At 46.8% G+C, this 27704-nt stretch overlaps 1 protein-coding gene and 1 long non-coding RNA gene across 8 annotated transcripts in view; one reads left to right on the forward strand and one right to left on the reverse strand.

The window, feature by feature from the left end:
• Positions 1–8523: 8523 nt before the first annotated feature.
• The window catches only part of sorcs2 (sortilin-related VPS10 domain containing receptor 2), a 183921-nt gene continuing 164740 nt past the window's right edge, over positions 8524–27704 (forward strand). For 5 of the 7 annotated variants that reach the window (XM_029140052.3, XM_029140045.3, XM_029140061.3 and 2 more), the window contains exon 1: positions 8524–9007. In XM_029140052.3, coding sequence (XP_028995885.1) covers positions 8654–9007 — 354 coding nt within the window. In that variant the 5' untranslated portion in view covers positions 8524–8653. The remainder of the gene's footprint in view (positions 9008–27704) is intronic. The other 2 variants (XM_029140068.3, XM_029140096.3) reach the window with 1 other exon arrangement.
• LOC129603634 (uncharacterized) lies at positions 15661–27501 on the reverse strand. The gene is made up of 3 exons (XR_008693721.1): positions 27251–27501; positions 17601–17847; positions 15661–17458 (listed from the first exon to the last, which is right to left on the reverse strand). It is a non-coding gene; the product is annotated as an uncharacterized LOC129603634 (long non-coding RNA).

A 27704-nucleotide genomic window follows, 5' to 3' on the forward strand; every position in this document is an offset into this window, starting at 1 on the left:
GCCACAGGTTTAGGTAAAGTGTCCATGGGATTATTTGGCACCTTGTTGTGTACAGAGCATGAAAAACGATGACCACTTTCATAGTATGACTGTGAGAACAAAACAGATAGATATAAACAGAAAGCATTATCATAGAAAATCATCCAATTTCTGTGACAGTACATATTTTTACAGTAATGACATTTTTAACCAGTGTTCGGTTTGTCATCCAAAATGTTCATGTTTCGCTTTTTAAATGACACCTCATTCACCCAACAGAAGAAATGAAGAACTTAGGATGCTGTACAATACATTGCTCCAAACCTCGAACAGTGGATCGCAGGAAACTGGAGCTGTTCCCCACATCCTTCACTTCCTTTGCCGTCCGTCTCCTGAGCCACTTGTCAGTTTCTAGAAGAAAGGGTTGATTTGCTCATTCTGTTCTGAGCGCCTTAGTAAAACCTGGAGCTTTTTTTCTCAAACTGTTTCCACATCGGGTGACACTCCTGCCCGCTGGGCTAAGGCACTTAACAAAGACATTGGTTATTATTTGAACTCTATCTGGGAATGTAATAGGTGAAATGTGGATCCATTATATGAGCTGTGACAGTCAAATTGCCGGTATCTTCCCCGCGGCACTTTGATTGACATTTCCAGTTATACCATGTTCACTCTCCCAATTTCTCGTCAATTAATCAGCTCCACTGTAGATGAAAACGCATGCATCATCCCTTTCCCCCTCTCTGCTGCACAGACACACGTTGGCGCGCCGCAATCTCCTTTTCATTACCCATCTCCGTCTCGTCCTTTCTTTGAGTGCACATCTGACAGGGCGAAGCTAATTGATAGGCATGCCATTTCTCGCTGCTCCTTTCGCAGCCTCGCGACTCCACCTGTTCACGCGTCTCGGTCACTGCCTCGTCGGGGGGGAAGGAGAAGACGAGGCAAATCGCTTGTTCGTTTTGCAGTAAGCGGCGCAGTCTCATTAGCGCTCACTCATTAGGAAGACGGCGGTTTCGTGGGGCGACATGAGGCCCTTTCTTGTTTCCGCTTTGATGGGGACTAGTAGAGTTAAGCTTTGATCTCCTCCATTAATGAACCATTTAAATGATTTTTTATTTATCAGTAATGGGAAAGTGACTTCAGCAATGTGGCACAAAACCTTGATAGCAGCTAGGAGCAGTCTCAGACCCGCTCAGGGGGCTTAAGCATTCTCTTAGACTGCAAGTCCAAGACAGCAGCTCTCTGCCATGAAGCAACTCTCTTAGATCACTATGACCCTGTGTCTTTGTGTGGAGACGCAACGTGGCGGCGCTTGAAGCGGCCGGACGTCAACAGGACACTTGGACCCTCACCCAGAGGTGGTTCTCCTGCCATTTGGAAGCCACAGAGGCCCGTTAATGTCCATCAGTGGGCCACCACTCGTGTACACAGGCTGGAGGACGTCAGGCCACATGGCTTTCATTGACATTGGACCTGGTTCTCACATCGCCCCAAACGGGACAAGCTGGACCAACACATGCTCATTGTCAGTCGATGTCGATGTTTTCTATACGACTATTCCATTGAACCTCTTTTTGTCATCCTCGTGAAGAATTGGTGCTGATTCTCATCACTGTTTATTCTCACCTTTGCATATTTGCGTTACTAGAACCAAATCACAGAGACCATGACAACCAACTGCTTTGTTAAAAGCAACTTCACCTCTTTTACTACTGTGTTTAGAATAATACTGGTTTAAACTTTATGTTTTGCACAGTTTAGTATTATGAAAAGGAGTCATGGGTGAAGGAGTACTTTTATAACTTTGGGTTCACTAGAAGGCAACCAAACATCATTTTTCTGCTGACACACCACAAGAATGTGTATCTAGTCCACAGATGGTCCGGTCAGTGTGTAAGTCATATGTTATCTGATCACAATTGGGATGATGAAAAAAAAAACCTGAAAACTAAACAGATCTTAGATTTGAGTTTTATTATAATCTTGAAAAAATTGAACAATGTTTTCCGCAAATGATGTTTGTGAAGGTAGAAGTTAATTAGCTGTGTTTGGGGGTAACGGTTGAATATGCATGCAGGCCTCTGCAGCAGAGGTTTGACTGGGGACGAATGACGACTGTGTTTGTTGGATGCTTATCTGGGTTAAGGATTTAGTCCTTATGAATAGTCATTCCGAGCACTCAGCCTTGGGGAGGCACACCGAGCTGTCTGTTTGTTTACCACAGACACGAGAACAACTTGCCTCTAAGCCCAATGTCATTTGAATGCAGCACGGAGGAGGGGGGGCTGATGGAGCACGGGCACAAATGAGAAAAGGGCACCAAATACTGAGAGATTACACAAGAACACATGAAGATCAACCTCAGAGCAAAACTCACTTCTAATGGAAGAAAGGTCGACAGCAGGTGGGTGGATGCACAGTGTTTGGATCTTAGATGCTTTTACACAGTAACTAGAATACAACCAATTCAGGGTTGTTCAATTATTCATGGGCGGAGATCCTCTTCATCCTCTGACTCCTCTTTCAACAAAACTAACAAGACCTTCGCAGTATCACCAAGAGGATGTTTACGCAGCTCAGATTTGGAGCAGGGTCAGAAAACTGCTGCAGGTTTCGAGAGGACGGTTGTGCAGACGACCAGCAGGGGGCGCTCAAACACATGTTTCATCGACGCTGCTGCAATACAACGGCCTGGGGGGGGTCTTTGTGTCATCAGTGACATCCGATCGCAAATCACACAAGACAAATGGAGACTTTAATTCATCACACAACACAAACAGGGAGAGAGGGAGAAGCAAAACTACACAAAGTTAATAACATGCAGTACAATGGCGGCAAGAAAGTCATAGTTCATACTCAGTATGAAGGAGGTCCCCAGCATTGAAGTTTACAGCAGTTACAATGTAGCCTCATTTAGATTCGACAGACACGACATCGTCAGATTTTGGACCCAGTAACTTGGATTTACTTTCACTTAATTGGGTACATTTCCTTCCTTTTTGTGCTTTAGACCCTTGAGTAGCTTGTAGAATGACAGCGGTATTAGATTTGCTAGTGCCATTACAATTGTAACCGTATAGACTCATATTTTGGTGAGAAAAACTCTATCCAATAGTAATTATAGGTCAGGTTTGTGTAAGTCTAAGGCCTTATTTATACTGGAGTGAAGCCATATTAGATCAGATGTGCAACCGATTTAGTGCCATGACATTTATGTAGTAATTACTTACAGTATGAACATGGAAGAGGCAACAGCTGGGGATCAGTGTGCTGACAGGTATCAGGGCTGTGTGTAGCTCACGCATGGGTAAAGTGATCTCCTTGTTCATTGTTCAAGCCAATCCCACATCTACCGAATTACAGCTCAGCTCATGTCGTCAAACCAGGCCTGTGCTCCAATCCTGAGGAGAACGGTGTAGCGGTTTGAAATACAGGGGGACGAGATGCCACCCTCCACACGCCCGTGCCGTCCTCTGACAGCCGCTGGTCCCTGGGCGAACCCTGAGCGTGGAATAACCGGTGGGAGTTTTAATCCGGATGCTGCAGGTCCTGATGTGACAGCGCATTATTTCCACTTATCCCCACAGACAAGCACACCATCCGCCAACACACACACTCCCACTCCACTTCCATCCATCCTCTTTTCCTCCCCTTCATCCCCTCGACTACAATTAAGACATTTGCTTTGCCTGGTAAACAAATCTGTTGTTTGGAGCTGGGTACCCACCTCGGGTCGAGGGTGCAGGGCGGGGGGGGTGGCGCTGGAGCCGGGAGGCTCTTGCGTCATCCTTCAGATGTTCAGCTGTGGTGAAAGTGAAAGCCCGGGGGCGCGCGGCGCTGGTGTGATTGAGTGGGAGCGGTGGGCGGGACGGCGGGTGGAAAGTGGCCCCCGCTCCCCGGGGAAATCTGACAAATGGAAATGTATGGTGAGAATTCCCAGCGCAAAAATTTACATCAAGCGCTGGAAGAATAAAACTGCTCCACTGTTTATGGCTGCAGCGAGGAGGCTTTAAAGATGTTAAAAGTTAATGGGGCTGAAGCTCTTTAAAGTGTGGCAACGAGCCTTTGTCATCATATGGAAACAGAGCTTGTGGACAGATCGTCGCCGAGTCTCCTGCAGGTTTTGCTCAGATTTTGGTTTTACATGGAGCTGCTCCTGCTGTTTGCTTGAACTAAGATGTCACATAATAAAGGGTTCATACTGTACAGTAGTTCATTATTCATGGCCAATATATAACTTACGTACTGATATAATTATTGGGCGATGTCTGAAGTGGGATTTATCCATACGATCCGTCCGTTGTGAGATCACCTACTGCATGAGGCTTAATCCGATCGAGCCTACAGGCGTGAATCTTCACAGATATTGCCAAACGTCTGGTATCAGTCAAGGATGAGACGCGTCTGATGGTGCAGAGAGGAAGTGGAAGGTTCAAATCAGCCGCATTTTCACACGTCCCTACGAGCGACTGGGTGAAGTGAGTGCTTGTCAGAACGCCGTGGTCTGATGGATGGCGTGTCTGTTGTGCAGCGTCATAAACAGGTGTGTGTGTGAGTGGGGAAGGCGTTTAATGTGAAGCGTGACACTTTCCTCTCTTAATAAACCTCTCCTCTGCTTTGCTCTGATTGAACACGTGCAAAAGTAGCGCCCCCGAACTCTTCTTTTGTCTCTGTCAGCAACGCAGCATCGTCATAGTAGCTGGTTTTCCTTCATGAGATGCAACATTACGCTTAGTCTGGTCTATCGGCTCAGCGTCGGCCCAGGACCTCCTGTGTGATTAGCTCATCAGCCTTCAAGGTTTATTGTAGGTCGTCGTAATTGCTCTGAGATTTGAACCTGCCTATCGTCAAAAGTGACGACCTGCCAGGGAGCATAATAATAAACTTCATCACATCATCAAAGAGTTAAATATACAAATGAATTTATGTTTCAAAAATGTCCTTGCATGTGATTCACTACCTAAGTTATAATTGCTGCCATAAGCCTGCCAGTGATTTACTGTAAAACCCGATAAGCTTATGGAAATGAATGTATAAAAGGTGTGAGCTACGAGGACGTCGCGCCAGTGTTTAACCTTGAATGTATGACTATTATTCACACTCTCATCGATACAGCCCTGCATGTACGGTATCAGCCGCTTCGCTGAGCTGCAGATGTAAACATGGAAACACTCATTTGTCCGGTACAAGTGCAGCAGCGCCCAAACGCGAGAGAGAACGATTCAGCGGCCTATGAGGCTAAGTGATCTGCGTGCTTTAATCTGGGATGACAGGGCATGACAGGGACGTGTCCGAGGGGGGGGGGGCGAGGGGGGCAGCGGCCCCCGTGTGGCCACTAATAGACGGTCACACATTTTACACCGTGATAAGCAAATATGAACTACTTTCAAGGTGATGACCGGTGGCTGTTTGTGTGGTGAAATGGATCAGGGGCTTCTGGGTAATTAGTCCTCAGGGGTTCAGTGAGGTCAGGCCGCTGGCTGCCTCATTACTGGGGTGGAACATCCCATTAAGATGTGCTAGAGGAGGGCGTGGCCTCGCTTTATTACAGAGCCCACATTACTATGAACATTAAGCAGCTATTTATGTAGTATCTATTATTGTCATTGTGACTCATATATACTTATTATACGACATCTAATTGTGAATCTGTTAGGTGAGGCAGGCACAAAGCAGAACTCAAAAATGTGTGGAGCTTGTCTTTGGCCCCGCTGGAGCTGGAGCTGAAGCCATATATTTTTCAGGTCCCTCAGTCGTGACGCATATAATATCATATCTATATAAAATATGGATACGTATGGGAGATATAATGTGAATCATGTTTGAACACCTCCCCTGCATAACCTCTCAGACAACTGCATGCAGTGAATGTTTCATGGCCCGGCGCATTGTGCTGCGCATGCGTGGGAAAAGCTCGGATGAATAAAGCAAATCTTGCATCATTTCATTCATGATGAATGTTGCCCTAAAGCGTAACCACACCCTGGTCTGAATCTGAGCTCAGACTGGCATTTAGGACGTCCTGCGTGATACGACCACCTCACTGTACACTGTCCATAAGAACCAGTATCACTGTTTAGTCAGAGCAAATAACTAAAGTGTGTTAAGACTTGTGTTAATATTCATCTTGATAACTGCTTATCAGGAAACCACTTAGTTGTCTTCACAACTGAAATCTGTTCCTTTCACGCTTTTGTAAAGCCTTTATAATGAGGTGGTTTCATAATGTAGAGTTATTGTACAGTCTGAAGATGACATTAAGTTTCTGTGTTATAAAAAGCCTGTGATTCTGATTCCAGCAGATTTCTCGGGGAGAGTGTGAACGTTTGAAGAAGCACCGTTAGCGTCTTCCTGTTAATATACGGCTTAATTGGCTCCGGTGTGGAGCCCGTCAATTAGATGAAAACACAATACGGAGGCAGGCCTCAGTCTGTTTTCCTGCAGCCGTCTCACCCTGTCCTCCCACACACACACACACACACACACACACACACACACACACACACACACACACACACACACACACACACACACACACACACACACACACACACACACACACAGAGCGGTATAAAATATTTAAACTTCAGCTCCAGTTAAGGAGGTGCCGTTAGAGGCAGCGTGTTGACAGCAGAGGTCAGGAAGGGTGCACTCCGCCATCATACCTCGGTTGTACATGAAAATTGGATTAAGATGCTACACTGATCCTTAATACAGGACACTGTCAAGAATACAGGTTGACAGCCGTGCAGATCGGCTACGTTGTTTTTAATCTGCAGCCACGACTATATGCAGTATTCATGGGTATTCATTGTGTGCTTATAGTTTGTGTTGGCTGAATCACACAAATGATACAAATGATACAAATCCCAACACTGGCCTCACGCTAATGTCCGTCATACAGTAGCACAGTAGTAGCACTGTTTCTGAACTCTACTTGAATTGGAGTCCAGATCGACCCTGCTCATGTTCCACTGTGGACACCTGAGCGCGCTGACCTGCCACACAACCGTCCTCCCGCCGCCTCCTCCCAAACAGCAGCAGCAGCAGCACGACTCTGATGTGTAAATTATTAATGGCCGCCGCCTTTTACCTGGTGATCCCAGATCACAATCAGAGGGTAAAGTTCTGCTGCAGGAGTACTGTCCAACGGAGCGGCCATTTTGAAATCTGCTTTAACGCTTAAAATGAAAAGCAGGTCTCATCGTACAGTATATGAGTGGAATCACAATGCGTCAGCATCTGACAACAGCCATAACAAAAGCATGCACAGGAACAACACAAGCTGAAGGAGCTAACAGCGCGTCTTTCTACACAGCGTGTGGTTGGGGGTTTAGGGAATAACGCGTGCATGTGTCTCACAGCTTAGCGAGCCAACCTGACACTACGCTATCGAGGCTGAGCTGTTGCATCTTGTAATTCTGGCGCACAATGTGTTTGATTTGTGCTCTTTGTGAACAGTCGGGATTAAGAGGCAGCTGTTGGAACGGCGTCTGCTGTGTCTGCGTTGCCTTTGATACGCTCCGGTCCTCTGCCTCCAAACGCACTAGCTGCTCAGCAGCTCTGTGGCCAGAGACGAGCAGGGAATTTTACTGTAAACTATTATTTACAAATATAGTATAATCTATTTCATTTTAGCTAATGATTTGGACATTAACTGTGCACAGGTGATATTTGTGTCTAAAAGCTCCTCCCAGTGGCCTCATCTAGCAACATCTGGCTTCTGGAGGAACATCTGGATGACCATATTTGAGGCTACGCTCCTGGTGGACCTGCGTCTCCAGACAGAGAACGGCAGAGGGAAGTTCCGTCCTCCACTGCACACGACAGCGGCAGAAACACAGAGGCCGACCTTCATGCTCTTCATGATCAGCAGAAGTGAAGATCTGCCTCACAAAGCGGGGACGTCACCTCTGGGGTTTCGGGGCCTGCAGCTTAGCACGGAACATGGGAACATGCTCAATCCTTTTTATGTTTTCCCCGCAGAGACACTGGACCCCTGCCGATGCTGACCCACGCTGCCATGGGTTAATCCTGCCTCAGCGAATAATTGGATAGCAGGACGGACACAGAGGGGAGCTATTACTTAGTGGGATCAAATGTGACCTCTGACCTCCTGGCCAGGTGGCCGGTAGCTGAGGCTGAGTGGGCTGACAGCAGCACTGGTCTGTTTTAAAGGAACGTTTCACTGCTTTTCCACATTTTTTAATTTAAACTATGAATTAATGGGTTTGAGCTATTAAACAAAAATGCATTTTAAGACTCATATTTTGCCAGATTATTCACCAGCAAATAGTTTACTGATTGTTGGAGTGAACATATTGACTGTTAGGGCAGTGCAGCGACACCTTAGACTGGGAATAACCTGATGTTTCTTTGAAAGACGTCACACTCCATATTCACACTATGACAGACGGAGCGCCGCGATGGAGCTGCGGTGGCGGAGCAGCAGATGGCACCACTGCGCCGTCCTGCGCATCCCGCTTGGCACAGAGACGCGTCCACGTTGTTCCCACTGTCTGCTCCCGCTCCACTTCCCCTCCCTCGCTCCTCCGCGCTCACTCTCTCCCTCTGTCAGCGCACGGCGTACACCTATCTATCTATCTCCCCCCCAAGCACCAGCAGTCTCTCCATCCGTCTCCGCCGCACGAGCGCTACCACGGCGCAAAGCATGGCACCTCTGCGCCCCGAACGAGCGGTCTCCGCCGCCGCGCGCCTCTGCGTCTTTCTGCTGGCCGCCTCGGCCTGGATGGCACAGCCGGGATCCGCGCGCGGTGACAGCGGGGCTCTAAAGCGACGCGGCGAGGTGGACCTTACGCTTGACACGGGCGCCGGACGCGGAGGCGCCCCGCCGCGCTCACCGGGGGCGGCCGACGAGGAGTCCGTGGGCGCGGGGAGCTCGCCCCGCTTCAGGAGAGCGCTGTCCCGGGAGAAACAAATGTCCCTGGTCAGCAGCTCGTTCGTGCTTAAAGGGGATGCGACGCACAACCAGGCGATGGTCCACTGGACGGGAGAGAACAGCAGCGTAAGTACCCGCTCCTCTGCCCCCCGTCCCGTCACAAGCCGCCGGTTCGCGCCCCCGTTCGTCACCTCGCACCGCGCATCACTTCAGCGTCAGAAGCAAGTTATTGTTCTCGCCGCGAGGCTGCCGCCGCGGACGCGGACGCACGCTGCGCGTCTCGGAGCGGTGGAGGAGGAGGAGGAGGAGGAGGAGGAGGCGGCGTGGTTTTTACGCATCCAGGTGCTCTCCGCGTACGCGCGGCGCTTTGTGTTGAGACGTCGGGACTCGTAACTTTTTGTGTCACCGCTGCCAAAAATAGAGCATTACATCACGTGGGTCCGGGGTCACGAGCGCCTCGTTGTTGTGTCTGCGCGGCGTGCAGAGGGGAACTGGTTCCTGAGCGCTCTTTGTGTGAATGTCCCCATCGTGCGTGCGCTAAAAGCGTACACACGCGTCACGTTACCGGTGACCCCCCCCCCCCCCCTCCTGCATGTTCAATTAGTGACCTGGGAGGAACCCCTGGCTTCAATTCGACAACAATAATAAGCACTGGTGCCTCTGCGCGCTCCAAGGCTCGGAGCGCGTCAGAGGGCGCGCCTCTGTGTGTGCGGAGCCGCCGCGGACACGGAGCGCAGCGGCACCGAAATGCTCACGGAGCTTTTTAGTTTTTTTCTACAGAGGCTTGTTTGCGCGTGGAAACTCCCATGGAAATGCACGTTTTGGCCTAATCTGTGATGTACATTGTTTCAGACACATGTACAAAAATCAGAAAAGGAATTCCTACTTAAACTGTGATGTCATCAGAAGTATTCTAGAGATAATGAAACAAACCCAATAAACAGATTATTTTACAGTATGTGACACCTTGAACTGTGATGATGCGATTTTCCGTCGGGCTCAGTCAAGTGGGAGCAGCTCAACTATGTAAACAACAGCAGACTTTGTGATGCATCTGACAGACGCCCGGGGGGTTCGAGTGGTGGTGTCTGGTAGGGACATCACTTGCAGTCAGATATAATGTGTTGCTTTAACTGAAAGCCTGAAAATGAAATCCATTCTTCCATCACAAATAAATGTTATTTTGAGTAAATGAGTCATTTGTTAGCTGGATGAGCTGGGGTCAGGATGACTGTCTGCACAGCTATGACCTGATTTGATACATGTAAATAATCTGAAGTCTGATCAAAACCAGCGCTCAGGCTTATTTTAGAAGAAATCAGATTTCAGTCGCTGCTCAAAGTTACGTCTGAGGACAAGACATCGCAGCTCAATAATGACCCAATAAAAAGCGGACATTCCCTCATTCTGCTCTGGCTTCCTCCTTTTTTGTTCAGGTAATTGAGAACCAATTCTCATTCACATGAACTGCCTGGCCAGGAGGCAGTGTGAAGGACAAGCACAAAATATAGATTTAAAACAGAATAAAACTTACAGGAAAAATACTTTATATAGACAATAATGCGATGTATATGTATAGAAGTGTTCATAAAAGATTCTAGAGAGCGGAGAGCAGAATAAACCAGCTGAGCTTTGTGATGAACGTCCTCGTCTCTCTGTTTTTTTTTCTTTGGAGGTAAAGAGTCCGCTGGGTCCCAGAGCGCTCCGACTCTGCCAACTACACCAACTCCAAGTCTGACTTATCCTCAATTAACTTGGCGTGGGTCTGTACTCTGAAAGGTCGACGAGACCGAGTTCATCCCAGCCTAATAAACATAGACAAATGGTGACATTCAATTTCTCCAAGGCTGACATTTATGAGCAGTGTGCAGATTGATGGCTGGAGAAAATGAATCTCTGCCTCCCCTCCTGTTGCGCCGTTCCAGTTTTGAGTCTTTGAGTTCCAAAATGGCGGCGGCCCGGCCGTTGCAGAGGCCGCTTCTACGTGTTTCATGGGCTGCGTTTTCAAAATGCCCAACTAATTATGTGGTTATTGCGTTTGTCTTACTTCCAAGGCTGTAGCACAAAGAAATGTGTTGACAACCAGATAAATTGTCCTCCTGGCTTCATTCTAAAAGTGCTGTTATTGAAAAAGGCTCCTCTGCGTTCCTGCAGCTGTGATGGCGACCCTCGCTGTGCTCTGACGAGGCTTGATTGGGCCAATGGAAACCGCTCTAGCATCCTCCTGGAGTGTCCTTGAAGTGTGTAGAGCAGCTGATGTGTTCGTGTGTAACGTTCAAGCGAAGACAAAGACCTGGCTGATAAATAAAACGCACATCGGGATCTAGACCAGCAGCACATATAGGAGTTTAAAGGTCACAAAAGCAGCTTCTTGATGGTCTTCAAGGACCGTAGAGCAGGAAAGAACCCAGATGAGAGGAAGCATCACGCGGCTCATTATGCATGTTTTCTACATAAAACATCTGCGTGTACAGTGCAAAGCTCATTAAATAACATCAGAGGGGGCGAAACGGCAGCAGGCTTGTTTGAGCTCCCAGTTTCAGGTTTGAGGAATTCCCAGAGCGATGTCTCACGCGCGTTTGCTGTAAACGGGGCTTTATGGAGATCACCCATCAGCTCTTGGTCACCAGCCAATTGCTTCAGCAGCCGAGGGTGTTTGTTTTTTCTCTTCAGCTCCGGCGATGAAATGTGAGGAAGAGGAGCACATTTCTGATAGAAACTTTAAAACCAGCACTGGATAGCAGCACTTCAATGGAGACAGATGTTCAACTTGCTGTCAAGGCCCGGTTTCATAAACATTCTGCCACCTTTCCTTCATGCAAATATGCGTCCGCCTCCAGCTGGAAACCTCCGCCGCGACGCCCTCGGCAGGAGTTTTGCTGCTGGAACTGTGTCATCTGGTTTCTTGGACCGTGGGGGTCGTTAAGGTCAATGAACGTCACCAGATGACATCCTCTCGAGTCTGGTTTAAAAGAATAATAAATGTGGCTCTGCCCTCCTTATGTTAAAACACGCTGCCGCCTCCAGATGAAAAGCTCCTTCAGATGACATCATCTCCAGTTAGGTTCATGTGACGTGGAGCCCCAGTGGGAGCCTCGTGGTCCGTCAGCTCCTTCAGGCAGCTTCCTCTACACTCATCACGTGACCTGAACCAAAAACCTCACGATGACGTCACCTGGACGGTGTCGGCTACAAGCAGGGAGGTTTTCCAATATAAAAAAAAGTTTAATAAAAGTAAGTTAATCCTAAACTAAAATATAGAAGTAGTGAGGTTGCCCTTTAAATGTTCAGTCCAGTAATAAGAAACATTTTAAAACTCTTCCAAACTGAAGCAGGTTTTAACCTTTAGCAGTTGCACAATTCACAATAAGCTTTAAAAACACTCAATCTTACACTTCCCATAATGCAATGTGACAGACCACAGTTAGTGGAGTGGGAGCGATGGCATTTTTAAAATCAAAACAACATATATTATCCCCCGATGGGAGTCTGATAAACATGCAGCCGCGCCGAGTTTGTGCGAGTCCCCGTAGACACGCTGAGGCTGTGCTACGTGAATAAAGAGCCTCCTATTAAAGGGACGGTCCGCGTTGTCGCTTCGCCCCAGGGAGCGCTGAGCCGCCGCCTCCGCCTCTGTGGTGATGAGCGGCGTCACTCTGTGCGTCTGCATCGGTGTCTGTGAGGAAATGACCCAACGTTTAATAGTGTTTCTCTATTTTGTTTGCATCGATCGGTCTCGCGGAGAGACCGATTACACCTCGGCACCGCACGCACACCTTCGTTCCTTGTGTGTGTGTGTGTGTGTGTGTGTGTGCCTGTGCCCGGTGCTGAGTCCCAGCAGCCCGTTCCACAGTAGCCTAAGTGATTAATGAACGGCAAAAGGGGCGCTGACAGTCCGAACTCCCGTCCCGGCCTGCGCCTGCATGAGGGACTTGTGGGTAATTCCTGCCACTTCCTGCTTTAAGGGCTCTCCTGGGTGGGGATGAGTGGAGGTGGAAGGAGAGCAATGCGTTTATTGACTCGTGATTCCTCGCGGACTTAACATGTGAAACCATTGACGGTCCCGCGATATGATTAGGCAGTTATCGCCGCTAATGGACGGCAAAGCTCATTTATCATCACTTTCAGACATTTGTACTAGATTCCTTGAATCCATGGATCCTGCGGAGCTGAAGGCACCTCAGCATTCATTTGTTTTCTGCATATAAGAATATTACTTGTTACCAACCATTACCCCTGCTTCCCCGTTCTCCCCCCGTCCCCTCTAGTTACTCTCGGCATCAGATTGCAAGCATCATTTCAGCCAAGCAGGTCAAAGGATTATCTGCCTGCAGTATACATTTAATCTAAACATGGCACTGGGTGAATTTAAATTGGGTATTTAGAGGGAACCGTAATGTTTTATAATAAGGTGGTTGCCTTTATTTGCATGGTAAATCATGCCTCCTGCAGGTGTGCGCACACATTGGCGCTGTAGCCGTACACACACACACACACACACACACACACACACACACACACACACACACACACACACACACACGCTATCCAGGTTTTCAGGGTCTTGACTTAATGTGAAAGGCATTCGTTCACGCTTCACATACTAAACAGACAGTTCATTTGGCCCCTGGTTGTTCTGCGGTGGGAAATTGTTTGCACATGTGAGGAGAGCCTTTCTTGTCATTCATCTTGTCCTTCGTCGTTCCTCCTGCTTACCGAGACACTCCAAAAGCCAGACTGTAAATCATGGGGCTTGTTTGCTCAGCCCTCTCCTCCTCCCGTCAAGCGAGTCTCCGCCGTTACAAAGTGCGGCACCGCCACAGCCGCTTTTCCAGCCGCCGCCGCTCTGAGGGCGCAGTCGAACACGCCGCTGCTTCTTTCTCTTCTTCTGCCTGTTTGTTCGATGGATGATTGATGCCTGCCATCCTTTATGTCACAATGAGTGGTTGGCAACACATGCGTCATCGCCACAGGCCAGGGAGGAAACCAAACCACAGACGCGTGATTTATGTTTGCATCCAGTGTGGTTCAAGTAGCAGTAAGGAAGTAGTCGGAGCTCCACGAGCAGGGGCGTGTCCAGTGGGGTGGTCCAGGGTGGACCCACACCCCTCCAATCCAACATATTCATGTAACTCATTTGATGAAAGTGCTCCTGATATTTTTGCAATGTGGTTGTTCTGCCAACCTGGTCTGAGGGGTCTCTGCCTCTCTGCAGCGGCACAGGCCGCCAGAGTTGTACACAGACGCTGTCTAAAGTCAAACCGCTCCACCGGCCGTCCCACACAGCAATGAATTATTACAGGCAGAACTGTCTTTGCTCCGCCACACTTTCTCTGCTTGTTTATAGGCAGTCAGTGGGTTTTAGTACCACACACTTGAAACCACTGATTAAGAGAGGATCAAAAACATCATCACTGTAACCTGTGTGCGAAAACAAAAGTTTCTCCTGTTTTGATAATGGTTTTATAAGTTTTTATACATTTAGCGTAATTAATACATATTTGCACAAATGTCACTTACAGATTACATTTTCCTTAGCTCCTTTGAAATATTAATTACCGTCAAAGCATCAAAGATGACATGCTTTTATTGTGAAGGTGTAGCAACAGGAAGTCAGTGGTAATGGCCTACCAAAAATGTTTAAATGTTTCACCATTGTTTTCAAACGACAGCGTGGAAGTGTCTCCACCCACGACCGTCCCTGGGATGAACGCTTAGTACAACAGAGGGATGGACGGAGGCTTTCTTATTAAGTAATTTATTAAATAATTCAAGAAGTTTATCAACTGACAGTTGCTAGGTTTGAGAGTGTCAACGTGTGTGGACACATGAGGACTAATGAACCAGGTAACAGGTACAAGTCATAACTTTATTTAACTTAGTGGCATAATTATGTCAGTGTCAGTCAATCTGGATTACCATTATTATATTGTTTGCTTTGTTTTCTGAGCATGTACATTAAATAATGTCATCACGGCCTGCAGAGGAAAACAGTTGTAAAGCTTTCAACTATGATGCCCGATGAAATAATTAGGTTCAGGCTCTGCTAGCTTTCTGCAGTGCTTGCCTATTATTTAACTTTGTATGGATGAGCACAGTGCACTACCTTGAGAATAGATAACGGTCGTTCCCTTAATTCATCCTCTGCTCTTTCATGATGTCAGCTGGAAATATTGTTGTGTGGTGGAGCTGTGCTTTAGTCATCATCGAGCATGGGAAGGGGAGGGTCCCAGGTTCAAGCCCTGCTTTTGACACCAGGTGGGTCCTTGAGCAAGGGACTTCACACCACTGCTCAATGTTAAAGGCAGAAAATGGCCAAATCCAGCGGATAAAGTCAGTTTAGACTTTCAGAAAGCACAGTCCAGCAGAAGCACGACACCGCACACACCTGAGTGTGATCTGCTGGCGAGGTTAAGATACACAGCAGCCAGTTAATTGTCCGAAACATAAAGGGAGTGCGGATGATGGAGCTTAGCCGGCGATAAGATCTTCCGCCAGAGCTCCCACTTAATACGGCCGGGGCTTTGGCACAGCGCCGCTGTTTCCAAGTTGGCGGTCGCTAGCTTTTATAGCTTCAATGCCACGTTTGCCTTTTTAACGAGACCTTGGGAAAGCGAAAGGATGCGGAGCGATATAGCGGCGCTGCTGTCTAATTAAGTGTTTAGTGATTCCAGGTGGAGGCTGCTGCTTGTTTCTTGCATGTGCAGGTTGCTCCACAGCTGCCGGCAGCAGCGCTGACAAATGTTGCCTCCTTGATCCTGCGTCATGTGATGAAGAATGTTGTGTATGCGCTTCTGTGCCTTCCGTGAGTCGCACACAAGCCTTTCTGTGTGTGTGTGTGTGTGTGTGTGTGATGGAGCTGTGGGGTTCTGGTTACCAAGCGACAGTCAAAACAACTAGTTGGCAAGCTCCGGCTCACAACAAAGCCCCCCCCCCTCCACCAGAGCATCCCAGACAGTCTCAGAACTTTCTCCGTCTTTGTTGCGGTGCTAAAATCTGCCCAGCACGCCTTCATTGTTTTTCCAGTTTTGTTTCTGTAAATACGCATCTTTTACTCCCCCCTCCCATGTTCCCCGTTGTTCCGTGCTCCTCAGATCGTCTTATGCAGTTCGGCTGTCATGGTTGAAAGTTCCTGCTCATGTTGCCCTGGCAACCCACACTGGAATCCTGTTGGGGTCTTCCAGTGGTTTGGTTCCTGTTCTGAATTCAGAGTGGCCCCTCGCCCTGCACCTTCCTCTCCTAGATCCTGCATTTTTCATGCGCAGCTCTAGAACAAATATATTCCTATCATTTTGAGCTCATCGGCAGAGATCCTTTGATTTCCAGAAGTCATTTTTTGGGAACACACTGCAAGAAACGTCATTTATATTTTTTGTTTTGGCGCTCTCTCACACCCATTAGAAGATATGTTTTCATTTCTGGACTTTCATTTGGTGTGTTCATGGTCCCCAGACATTTGGCATCTGGCATTTCACAAGCATATAGGTATTTCTGTGCATATGTAATAAAGTATGATAACGTCTGGGGGACTCATTTATCAGAAGGCCAAAATGTCCACATGGAGAAATAATTCTCATGGTCAGATTATCACAAATACATTCATTTTCCCCAGAGGATAATGCTGTGGAAATTTATGATTCCTCATATTATGGATTTCTTTGTCTAATGGCTAAAACTTGAGTATGAAGAGATTGCTGTAAATTTACAAATCTTGACCAAGAATTATACAGTTCCATGTCTCGTCTGTCCTTTAGGCCAAAATGTGAAGTTTGCAACATAATTCTCCATAATATTATAAGCATATTTCCATAAAGTGTAGAATCACTTTCCCTGGAAAAACGTTAAACCTTTAAAGGTTAAAACTATTGTGACATTTCATCCTGTGAACTATTTCTGTCCGTGTGCCATAACTTCAGCTGTAAACAGTTTTTTAAAAAGTCTTTAAATTTAGATTTTTAGTTCAAATACCAGGGATGGCATCTACATATCCAGGCCCTGCAGCATTTGGCTGTAGAAACACTTATGTGTGTGTTAGAGGGGGTGGTGTGAAATGCGTGGAGCTACAGCTACTATAGGAACAGTGGGAGAAGTCTCCCTATAGGGCCCCTCAGAGAGTTGTGAAATGCGGCTCGGCAGGGTGCCTTCAGATTTTCACCATCACTCCATCATATTTATAGATTGGATCTTCTTCCTTGGGCATGAAATCTTTTCCTCAGAGTTCTATCTACGACCTCTTCCCTTTCCCATGCTGGACCCCACCTCTAAGCAGGGAACTGGGTACTTTCTGTGTTAAGGCAGTTTAACCTCAGTGACATGACTTTCATTATAATATTAAATAACTGTCCCCCCTGTCATTTTGTTCTCAACTGGCTAAAATTGATCTTGGAGCTCAAAGCCAGATATTACCTCAGCCATGTCTGCAGCTCAGCCAGTCCACCACCCAGGCTCCTCCAACAATGACATCTCAATCAGCTTAACGCACTGCCACACATTTACATATACAGTACACGCCACAGCTCAGTAAAAACAGAAATTAACACTGATGGATGTGAAGCTTGCCAGTAAAAGTTCTTCTCCCTGAAAATAAGAGGAAAGAATGGACCGAATGTTTGTGACTCATGTTGATAGCAATTAGAGCGGCGGTGCATCAGGGGAGGGCTGGTGGTGAGTGTGTGGGAGGAAAGAACAGGAAAGAAGGGAGAAAGAAGCAAAAACTCACTGAGGCCTCTTTCATCTGTGCTCTGCGTGTTTCTTGGGCGGCTTTTAACAAATGCGTTGTCAAAAACAGTGGTTGTTTTACATGAAAGAGACGAGGCAGTGCGCTGTGATCAGATAGGCGAGCTGGCAACAATGTAACTGACTCCGCTGGGCTCCCGGAGTCTGTCTGGTGCCTCTGTCGCTCTGCCTCTCCCTGTGTCATCCTCTCTATCTGGTCTGCTTTTGCTTGATTGAAGGAAGATGGGTGCCTGTGAGTAGGAAAAAGATGCAAAGCGGCGACAAATTGAATTATTGTCGGGAGCGCTGCTTGTGACAACAGCGGCGTCAGGTGATGTCGGCGCTCTGAAGAGTAAAAGGCAGAGATGGAGCGAATGGGGAAGATGAGCTGTCAGCCTCTGGGAGCCTAAAAGCAGACTTATGTGCAAGCTAAAGGCTTGAATATGTTGGTTTTATTATGCAGGTTAGTCATTTTAATGTTGTAGCGATACAAATTCATGCACCGGCATTTCTTATGAATAAGCATTTAGAGATAGAAAGCGCTTAAGGCTTGCACTGGTCAGGAATATAAGATTAAGGTTTAAATTTCCTTTAGGGAAGAACAGGACTTCACAGGGTGATGTGTGAATCTATGCTCAGTAATTAAGTCACAAACGAGTGGGAGTAATAGTCTAAGTAATAATAACATGCATCACATTTACAATGACAAGACAAAGCAAATGAGCTATTTACAATTTCAAATACTGGTTCAAGTATGATCAAGCATCTTGGTACCATTGTTTTTTTAGCCCTGATATATTTGAAGATCAAGTGTGGACAGCACTTTGCTGTTGGGATGATGTCATCATGTAGTAAAGTTTCACTTTGGAATATGTTTGTTTATATTTCTGATTATATGTCTTTTTATTATGACTAGCTTTTGCATAAAACCCAGACAGCGCTCTTTCTTTTTCTAGCTACTGTGTTTGTGCCAAAGATTACAACTTATTAATATTATAATAAACGACTATGAGTAAAAACGCCAGGAGTCTGAAAAAAGAACTGAAAGACTTCCAAAAAACCTTAAGGAAAAAGAAAAGCTTCAACACTGGAAACAGATTTTTCGAAGTGACCCTGATATCATGGCATCCTCTGCTGCTTCGTCTACCGTCGTCTGCAGACAAGGTTCCGCGTGTCAGCAGAGAGAGAATGAGGAGGAGGATCCTTGATCCACAGCAGTGAATCAGAAGACACAAACAACAGCGACTGCACCACAGGGACAGTACAGTAGGTTAAAGCTACAGTAAACAACTCAAGCAAGCTGTTTTAACATTACCTAACAAAAAGTCCCTGATTAATGGCCTAAAAAGATACTTTTCAAACCCGATTGGAGATCCGAAATAGCTTCGGAATTTAGGTTAGTGTTGTACAGTAAAAAGGACTCTGGAGAGCTAGAAACTGTAATACGAGGCACACGACCCCCTGGCTTTTGTAACGTGAACCCTGCATTCCTGCTGTTTAATTTAATATCGTGTTGTGTTCCACGACCGTCTCGCGCTGCGTGAAGCAACACCGACGCGGCCCGAGCGGTGTTTTACTGTAAATGTGGCCTCAAGCTGTGGATTAAACGCACACTCGCTCCCTGTAGCCGCCCTCCTGTCCCACCTCATTGTTCATGTCAGTGATACTTCTCAAGTCCTGTCATTGGGGGCAACTTCAGCACAACAGTTCTGTCAAACAGACCCGTCCGCCTCAGCTCTGCTCTGGGAAACAGGACCATTTGATCCGCCAGCCTCTTCTGTGGCGCAGCCCGTTTGTTATTGCAGTTGAAACTCGGTGTTTTGTTGCTGTTTCTGTTTTTATCGCACCGAGAGGGAAAGGTGGAGGAATGAGGCATCGCGCAAGCCTCTTTGGAATAATGCCGGTAAACACAGGCACCGCATCACCACGGCAATGGGATTCTCCACCTTGCTCGAATCGAAGCCCCCTCGACACCTGAGGAGGACAAAGACAGGGCAGCAGAGGCCGGCGGAGGAAAGCTTGTTTGGCCTTTTTTTTACTTTATTGTGTCTATTCAACAACGGGCCCAACTGGTCCCCTCTTCTTTTGCGCTCGTTAATCCTCTTTTTCATTTCCATCCTTTTCTTTTCATCTGCCTATGAAAAACAGCTTAGCACCAGGCGTCGCGCAGAACAGTGGCTGATATCCGGAGTGTGCTGGTTCTTTCTTTTCTCTGGTAGAGATCTGCAAAGCTGCTTTCACTAAGAAGTCCCATTTTGTTTAGTGGGATGATCGTGCTGTAGGTCATTGTTGGGCACGCTGGTGTCCTTGTAGATCGTCTTGTTCTGCGTTGTGTAATTCTGGAAAACCCACAGCCCTATGACTCATCAAATCAGTCAAAAGGGTTCATACTAATATATGAGGCCCAGAAAAAACGAGGCGTCTTTCAGCAGTTGGCAAGTGTACGAAAATGGTAGAGGAGGACATGTGTTAGCTGGAAGCCTTATGTAACGGAAGTGTTACATTATGTAAAACTTCACCTGAAATTGAAATAAAACAGTTTGAACAATAATACCTGACTGATGTGATGGAGCCTGACATGTGTCATCTTAATATTCATAAATAAACAGGAGCTGACTGTTTGATAGCGCAGCTTGTATTAGCCTTAATTTTACACACATATGGTTTAGGTGGATACACAACGTAAAGCAAAATGGTGTCGTTTTTAGCAATGTGGAAATAAACGTAGCCTTTTGTCTCTTTATTGGTGGTCATTAATAGGAGCAGTTGGCCCTGTTAATGTCGTGAGGCCTTCTAGATGACATGCAGGATTTTATTCCCTGCTCTAAGGATTTTTAATACTGTAATATAATGAATTTAAATGTTGGCATAAAAAAATATACCACTGAATCATAGACAAGGTCGTGAATCGGTTGATGGACTCTAATAATTTAAAATAAAGTTGTCTTTTACACGCGAATAATTTTATGGCCCAAATATCCATAAAGTTCTGGTGCATGACAGAATCTGTCAGTGGCTATTTGACACGTTGCTGCTGATTCTGTGATTAGACCTGTTTCTGTAGCAGACCGTGCAGCATGTGTGAGGCTGGTGTCATTAAACCTGACAAATTGTCAGTGTGTCTTCATCTGAGCACTGTCTGCGACGAGGCATTTTCAAATGACATATTGTGGAAGATATGTGGTCACTGTCAGACCCGACCTTGTTTTTGTCCCCGGAACTCAGTCTGAGAAGCCTCGGAACTGGATGTTCCTTAAACAGCTGATGAAAACTGCATCCCTAATGATGAAACTCGACACAGTAGCCTTCTTTTGTTGATGCCAGTGTGTGCGAGCGAGTGTCCGTCCCCGTTAGTACCATTCCAGTGGCCCATGGAAAAGAAGACGTTTCTTTTCTGCAGTGTTGGAGCCTTGTTAAACCCGTTCCCCCGCTTCCTCCCCCGTTAAACCCCGTCTTTCTCACAGCCTGTTTCTCAATCCGTTCCTGCTTCTGCACCTCTCCAGCCAGTAAAAAGGCCATCAGTCACCGGCCATTCAGTAGCAACGGAACACAACAGCTGAGTCGCTCACTTTAAGGGAATGTGCGATTCACAGCTCTTCTTCATCTCTATGTCAGTTTAGCTGCTCAGCTGGTATGACTGGTTATTAAATGGAAACGATAGAGGAAACCCCCCCCCCCTCGTCTTTCTTCCCGTTTTCCTTAAAAGCCCTTTGACTGGAACTGGCCTGCAACGTTCCTGCCCGCTGCCAAGAAGTTGCCCTTATTTCCCACTCAGCTGTCGCTATAGTGGTCCAACACTCAGCATGTTTCACACACTGGGTGTGTGTTGTAGAAAAAAGGGGCGTCATGGCTCTGGCTCGCGTCTCTCCACACATCCGTCACAATGGTTGCCAAAATCCCCATGACCTCATTCTCATTAGCACCGCTTCAAGTAAAAGAAGGGCCAGGCCGGGGCTCATTGTCGAGCAGCATCGCTCCTGAATGGGCGACGCCCGCTGCATTTTTAAAAAGGGTTGGGGGATTGTTGGTCGCCGCGGAAAGTGCGCACAAAGTCTGCTCGTGTGCAAACGCAGTGCATAATTATGTTAGCGCTCAGTCTTGGTGTGAGCTACAGGACTCCTCGAATTAATTAAGCCCAACAGTGGACACATTTACCAAATCTGAGAAGTGGTGCACTTTGGAGAATGCGGCCATTTGTGTAAAATGTTTCCAAGGCTGATAGAGGTTGACAGCGGGGATGTGGAATCAAGGTTTTTAGCCAAACAACCTGATAGCTTGGATGAATCAGACGAATGCCGAGCCTTCTACAAGCAATTGACACTTAATGTCTGACCTTTCAGATTGTCTGTCATCCCCAAACTGCAGAATGTCCACGGTGTCTTGAGTCGATGGTGTTGTCCCCGTTGTTACTATTATGCCATTTAAGTTGACTTCCCACAGTGTGTGTGTGATTTTAAACTATGGGGGACAGTTGGCATCAAAAAGGAAATCATCAGGCCTGCAGCAGGGAAGGGGAAAGATAAACCAGCAAAATGAAGGATGATGAAAAGGTTCCCCTGTTGAAAGTCTCCCCACCCAGGGAGCAGATTATCTCTCAGGAAATATCTCCATCTTCAGGGCTGTTTAGCTTCTGTATTCACTTCTCGGAGGGAATCTCCACATTTCCTGCCGGCCTCGTCGGATTTTATGCTCTGTCACTAGAAGTCCCAGTAATACCTGTGGCTGTGGATCCAGCTTGACAGGAGGGTGGGGACAGACCCTTGTGTGAACTCCCACCATGCACCTCTTTCTCCAGACCCCGGTGTGCCGCAGAGCTTCCTTAAATTCAGTGGCATCGTCGACGTATTGAGGTCAGTGCCACCGGGAAGTAGGAAATAAACGCGGGGAGAGAAAAATGAGCAAAGTACTTTGGGGAATTTGGAGGCAACAACTTCATTATGCGGGTGACACGTGCTGTGCGAAATGCCAATTGGCTTCAATTAGCCTGTTGGCACCTTTGCAACATGTGTGTCCCAACAGAGCCTCCTCGATTACTGTCATGATGTTTTTTATCTTTCTGGCAGGCAGGCTTTTCTTGAGATAAGCGGGGATGGCATGGATGATGTTAATGATGCTGAAATAGGGTACACTGTAGGGCCTCAAATCAATATAAGCCCATGAAGCGGGCTGGGGAACATTTGTATTATAGAATGGATAGCAGACTACAGAGTAAGGTAGAGGTTTAGAGACGCCTCCCTGTTGTCACAAGTGGCAAAGCTGTACTATAATATTAATATGCAGATGAATTTACCTCACACCAGGGGGGATAATAACAAAGGGGTATAATACACGACACAGGGTTGTTTTGCTTTGCTGTGGACTGGAAATACTCACCCATTAACTATTTTATCCCACCGCTTCACATTCCTACATTTTGCTCAGCTCGGGCCCATTGTTAAAAAAAAAAACGTCCTTCGCTTACTTTTTCAATTTAAGCAACAATTCGCCGGGCGAGATAGAGCCCGTGTCACAGTACAAATCATCCCCGTGTGTCAGAGAAATTGAATTTCCTATGAATACATGATTGGCTGTGATGTGACCCCCCCCCCCCTCCCCCACACACACCCACACACCGTACGTGAAGGTTACTCCTCCAAGGTGGTGGTGGTGGTGGTGGGGTGTAGGGACAGGATGCCGACGCTGGGCTGCGACAGCTGCACAGGCACACACACACACACACACACACACACACACACACACACACACACACACACACACACACACACACACACACACACACACACACACACACACCATGGCTCCCAGCGCACACAACCCAGCGCGACGCACCTATGTGATGACACGCTTACGAGAAACCGAACCCCGGAGAGTCACAATCACACGCTCGCAGCGGGTCGCCGGCAGCTGCCTGTTTGTGTGCGCCTTCAGAGCACGCTGCGCACACATGTCGCCGCGATTACAACCTGCTGCGAGTGTGTCTGCGTGTGCGTGTATGACGAGCACTGCTGTCTGCTTGAATTTCTGCCACGGTGTGCACCGTTGCCCTCTCCCCCCCATCATATCTACAGACCACTCAAGTTCCCCTGGAGTGTAACACGGCGGAACTCTAGTGCTGTGACTGTCATCAGCCCTCATGCTAAGAGCCTCTTCAATTGAGCCCCTTCTGTCTTTTACACAAAGAACGCCACCGTCGCCTTTGTCGTCCAGGCTCCACTACAGCAGCTGATATAATTTCCAATGTATTTCTGGAAACGATAATGAGCGTATATCCAGGCGAGCTAATGCCTGTGGGCCCATCTCCCATGTCGGACAATGGCTGGTGAACGAGGCACTCAAACACAAGTGCGTATGATTGCATATGCACACAAACAAGCACACACCGGTTTTTCAATTTGTAGAATCACCTGCTCTGTTAGGATCCAATAATGGCTGTTGTGATTTCCAGTCAAATACACATGTCCACTCGCACACACCACCACCTGATCATACGCTTCAACAGCTACGGACATGGGCTTAATCCCACACTGTGTTTCATTTAGTGATGGATGTGCAGGGCTTGATGTGTGAGGTAGAAAATTAAGTCTTTCAGAAGTCGGACATGTCCAACGTTTGATGCTTCCTTTACAAACCAATGCCTCATGTTATGGCTCCAGTGGATGCATGTGAGTGACTTTAAGTCACAGACATCACTCACCCTTAATGCTAAAAACATTTCTAAATTTGATGACACTCGTCTAATACATCTAATTTTTCAGTTTCTCAGGTACACTGCTGAAAACCAAAGGCGTCTCTGTCTGACAGCGTTAGTTTCTTTCTAAAGCTAAAATGAACAATGGTGACATTAAATGTAGTACAGACATAATTGAATTCTGAAATAGAGCTGACACATTAATTAATTCATTTTTGACTGATCAAGTTATTTCGGCCGTCCTCTGATTCCGGAGTAACATAATACAATGAGAAGCAGTAACATACAATAGGACTTTGTTGTTGAATTGGATGCAGCTTCTTGTCATCTGCAGGTGTTTTAGCCAATCTCTAAATATTGGCACAGGCCATTTTTCCTTACGGTCAAAACAGAGTATTTCAGACCCTATGTTCCCACTGCCTATTCATCACCAATAGCAGCTTCCAACGCCAGTCATTTTGCTGGAAGACTGAACTGAACGTATGCCTGTGAAAGAGTTCACAGCTAACATGAGGTCTGATAATCTCCCTTTAAGAATATGAATATATAGCCTTTAGTCTTTTAAGTCCTTTATCGTATGTAGACATTGATGTGGTCAGATCTTTCTTTGCCAATGAACTGAAACCACCCTTTTGTGCTTTTCTTATTTTATACTTCATTTAAATATATAATTATGCAAAATATATGATAAGTAGGAAACCGGCTTTAGTAAATCCATACTGTTTCCTAACCACTTCCTGACTGTGTAGTCTCTGCATGGCTGAGTGGCATGACAAGCCAATTTGAAATGCTAAGCAAAGCCTGCAGTTGTATTATTTCCTGACAGGGGTTTTCCCCACTTTCTATCACATGAAGTGAACCTTGGTCAGTATGAAACTCAATATTCTCCCGCCGAGAGGCCAGTTGAAAAACCCTAGTTGTCGCCATGTTTGTGTGTTCACTGCTCAGGGGTAATTGGGCTTGATTGGCTGAGGGGACGGATGGACGGGGGGAAACTATCTAGTTCCCAGGATCCCAGCTTTTTAGTGTAACCACTAAAAACCAATACTCTACTGAAAATGAACTTGACTTCGCAAAACCCACATAATATCCTGTCATTATCATTCCACAAGCATTTAAAAACATTAGAAGCACATAAACAGGATGTACTTTATCAGCGTGCTGTTCGTCAAACTACCCTGCGTTTACGAGACTTCGTGACAGATTTGACAGATTTCGTCTTCCGCATTCTTCTTGTCTCACTTCCCTCTTGTCTCCATCTTTCTTTGTCTGGTAGAAGGCTTTGTACCCAGTACCCAGCTGCACAATGGCATGTAACCTGGCACGTCTGGGACACCAGGGGGAAAGACAAAAACAGAGCCAGGCAGAAGGGGCGGACAGTGAAAGAGGTAGTAAGAGACCCGCACCAGATTTCAGCAATGCTCAAACACAGGAGAAGAGGGGCTTGTTAATCTGATAATGGGCTGTGGCCAGAATGACTCTTCCTGGGCTGCATTGTGGCTTCACACACAGTCATCTATCAGGCCTCGACTCTCCTGTAATTACATATTCTTCATGTGGATATAACCGGGGAGAGCGAAGAGGGCCGGTCAGCACATTCGGGCAAGGGATGATTGGAAAAAGAGAATCAAAAGAGGGATTATTTTTCCCGTAGACACCGAGACATGAGCGAGAGAGGGAAGACGGACAGGGAGGCAGAATGCGCTGGTCGGCGGCCGTCATGTTCTGTCCAACCAGACGAGGCAGGACAGCCTTCAAATGCCTGTGCTCCTTTTGTTATACAGGTGCATTTAACTCCAGTCTCTGATAAACTGGTTCAACTTTCCGACTACGGAGCTGTTCGCTGCCCGCTAGAGCCTCTCACCTCAACCACACCCTCCGCTGCTGAGCACATCACCGCATACTTCATACGAGGACGTGCACCATTGGAAGTTTTAACGTTTTAAAAGCCACGCAATGTGTTTTGGGACTCGTGGCATTTCAGCAGTAGCACTTAGCTTGACCAAGTCTGTGGCTTTCAAAATTACAGTGCATTTAAGACTGTCCTTTCTGTTCCGCCTAATAATACTGTAGTTCCTTAGTGGCCTGTGGGGGAGGGATACCCATACTAGTACACAAGTATGTGTCAAATATACTGTAATTTTGAGAGACACTGATTCATTTGGCTGATAGCTCAGTGTCAGCAGCAGCTGACTGAGTGTTGCATGGTTGGTACCTTTCTTTATGGGTATGATCTAAAGACTACTTTTGGGAATCCAACGGGTGACGGATGTTTTCCTAACGTGCCTTTTAAGCAGTTCGTATATGCACAAGCTATTTATGTACTGTATCATAAACTGCGGGCTGTGAGTGCCTTGACCAGACATTCTTCCAGGGCTTTGTTGAATTCTAGGCCAAGCAAGGAGGAAGCCATCTAATTAAATTGTGCTCAATTGACCCTCACCCGCTCTGGCCTGCTCTGTTCCGTTTGTGCCCCTAGATCCCGTAATGCTACTCTACTTTCCAGCTTTGCTTCACAGCCGTGGCCTTTTCCCAGCATGGGCTCTTGTGTAGAGCTTTTTGTGTTGACCCTTAAATGGCTACACATCCTGGGGCCTGAAGACTGAAAGCTCTTTGAAACCGAACACAGAAGAGCCGATTGTTTCATATACAGTGTTTCTGTTCACCTATGGAGGATGTGACCCTAGCTGGAATACCAATTCTAAGTTTCTTTTCAGCAAAGCCCTCTGAGGCTGTGTTTAACTAATTATTTGTGAAGATAGAGGACTGTTTTTATCATTTTTACATCCACAATAAGCGTCATTCTCGCGCTGTCAATCTTGCTGAGTATGCCAAAAAAATGACAGGATTCTAATCGGCAGCTGTGGACGTTTACGTGATCTTAAAGGCTTAGGGAGCAAGTGTGTGAAGGCACAAGCAGATCGTTTGCATGCAGGGATATAGTCAAAGGCTCGAACCGCCCTTACCTCATCCAGGTGTAATAGTTGAGTCACTTCTGGGGAAGAAAAAAATGCCCTTAATTACATCTCAGGAAAGGGTGGGTTGAGTGAACCTTTCCACAGCCGTGCTTCCTTTGTCGTTTTTTTGTCTCAGTGGAAAAACGGGCATTGTTGTTCACATCGCTGTTGCAAACCTCGCCGCAGATCAAAGCCAACTGCGGGCCTTATTACTTCTGTGAGTCATGACCTGGACCGTGCTGAAAAGCAGCTGTTGGAGCGTAGCTCTGTGAGGAGAAGAGAGGAAGTGAAGAGATCAGCCTTGACCTTTGCTAGAGACCGCCCTGCCTCCTTCACAATGCCACAGAAACTTAACACTGTCTGTGACATTTAGCGCCTGTAGCCCAGTATAGACACTGTATAGGAATGAATAGAAATAAACAAAGATGCAACTGAACTGGAGAAACAGGACATTTGGTTTATA

The sequence above is a fragment of the Betta splendens genome, chromosome 2 (assembly GCF_900634795.4).
Source record: "Betta splendens chromosome 2, fBetSpl5.4, whole genome shotgun sequence".
NCBI lineage: Eukaryota > Metazoa > Chordata > Actinopteri > Anabantiformes > Osphronemidae > Betta > Betta splendens.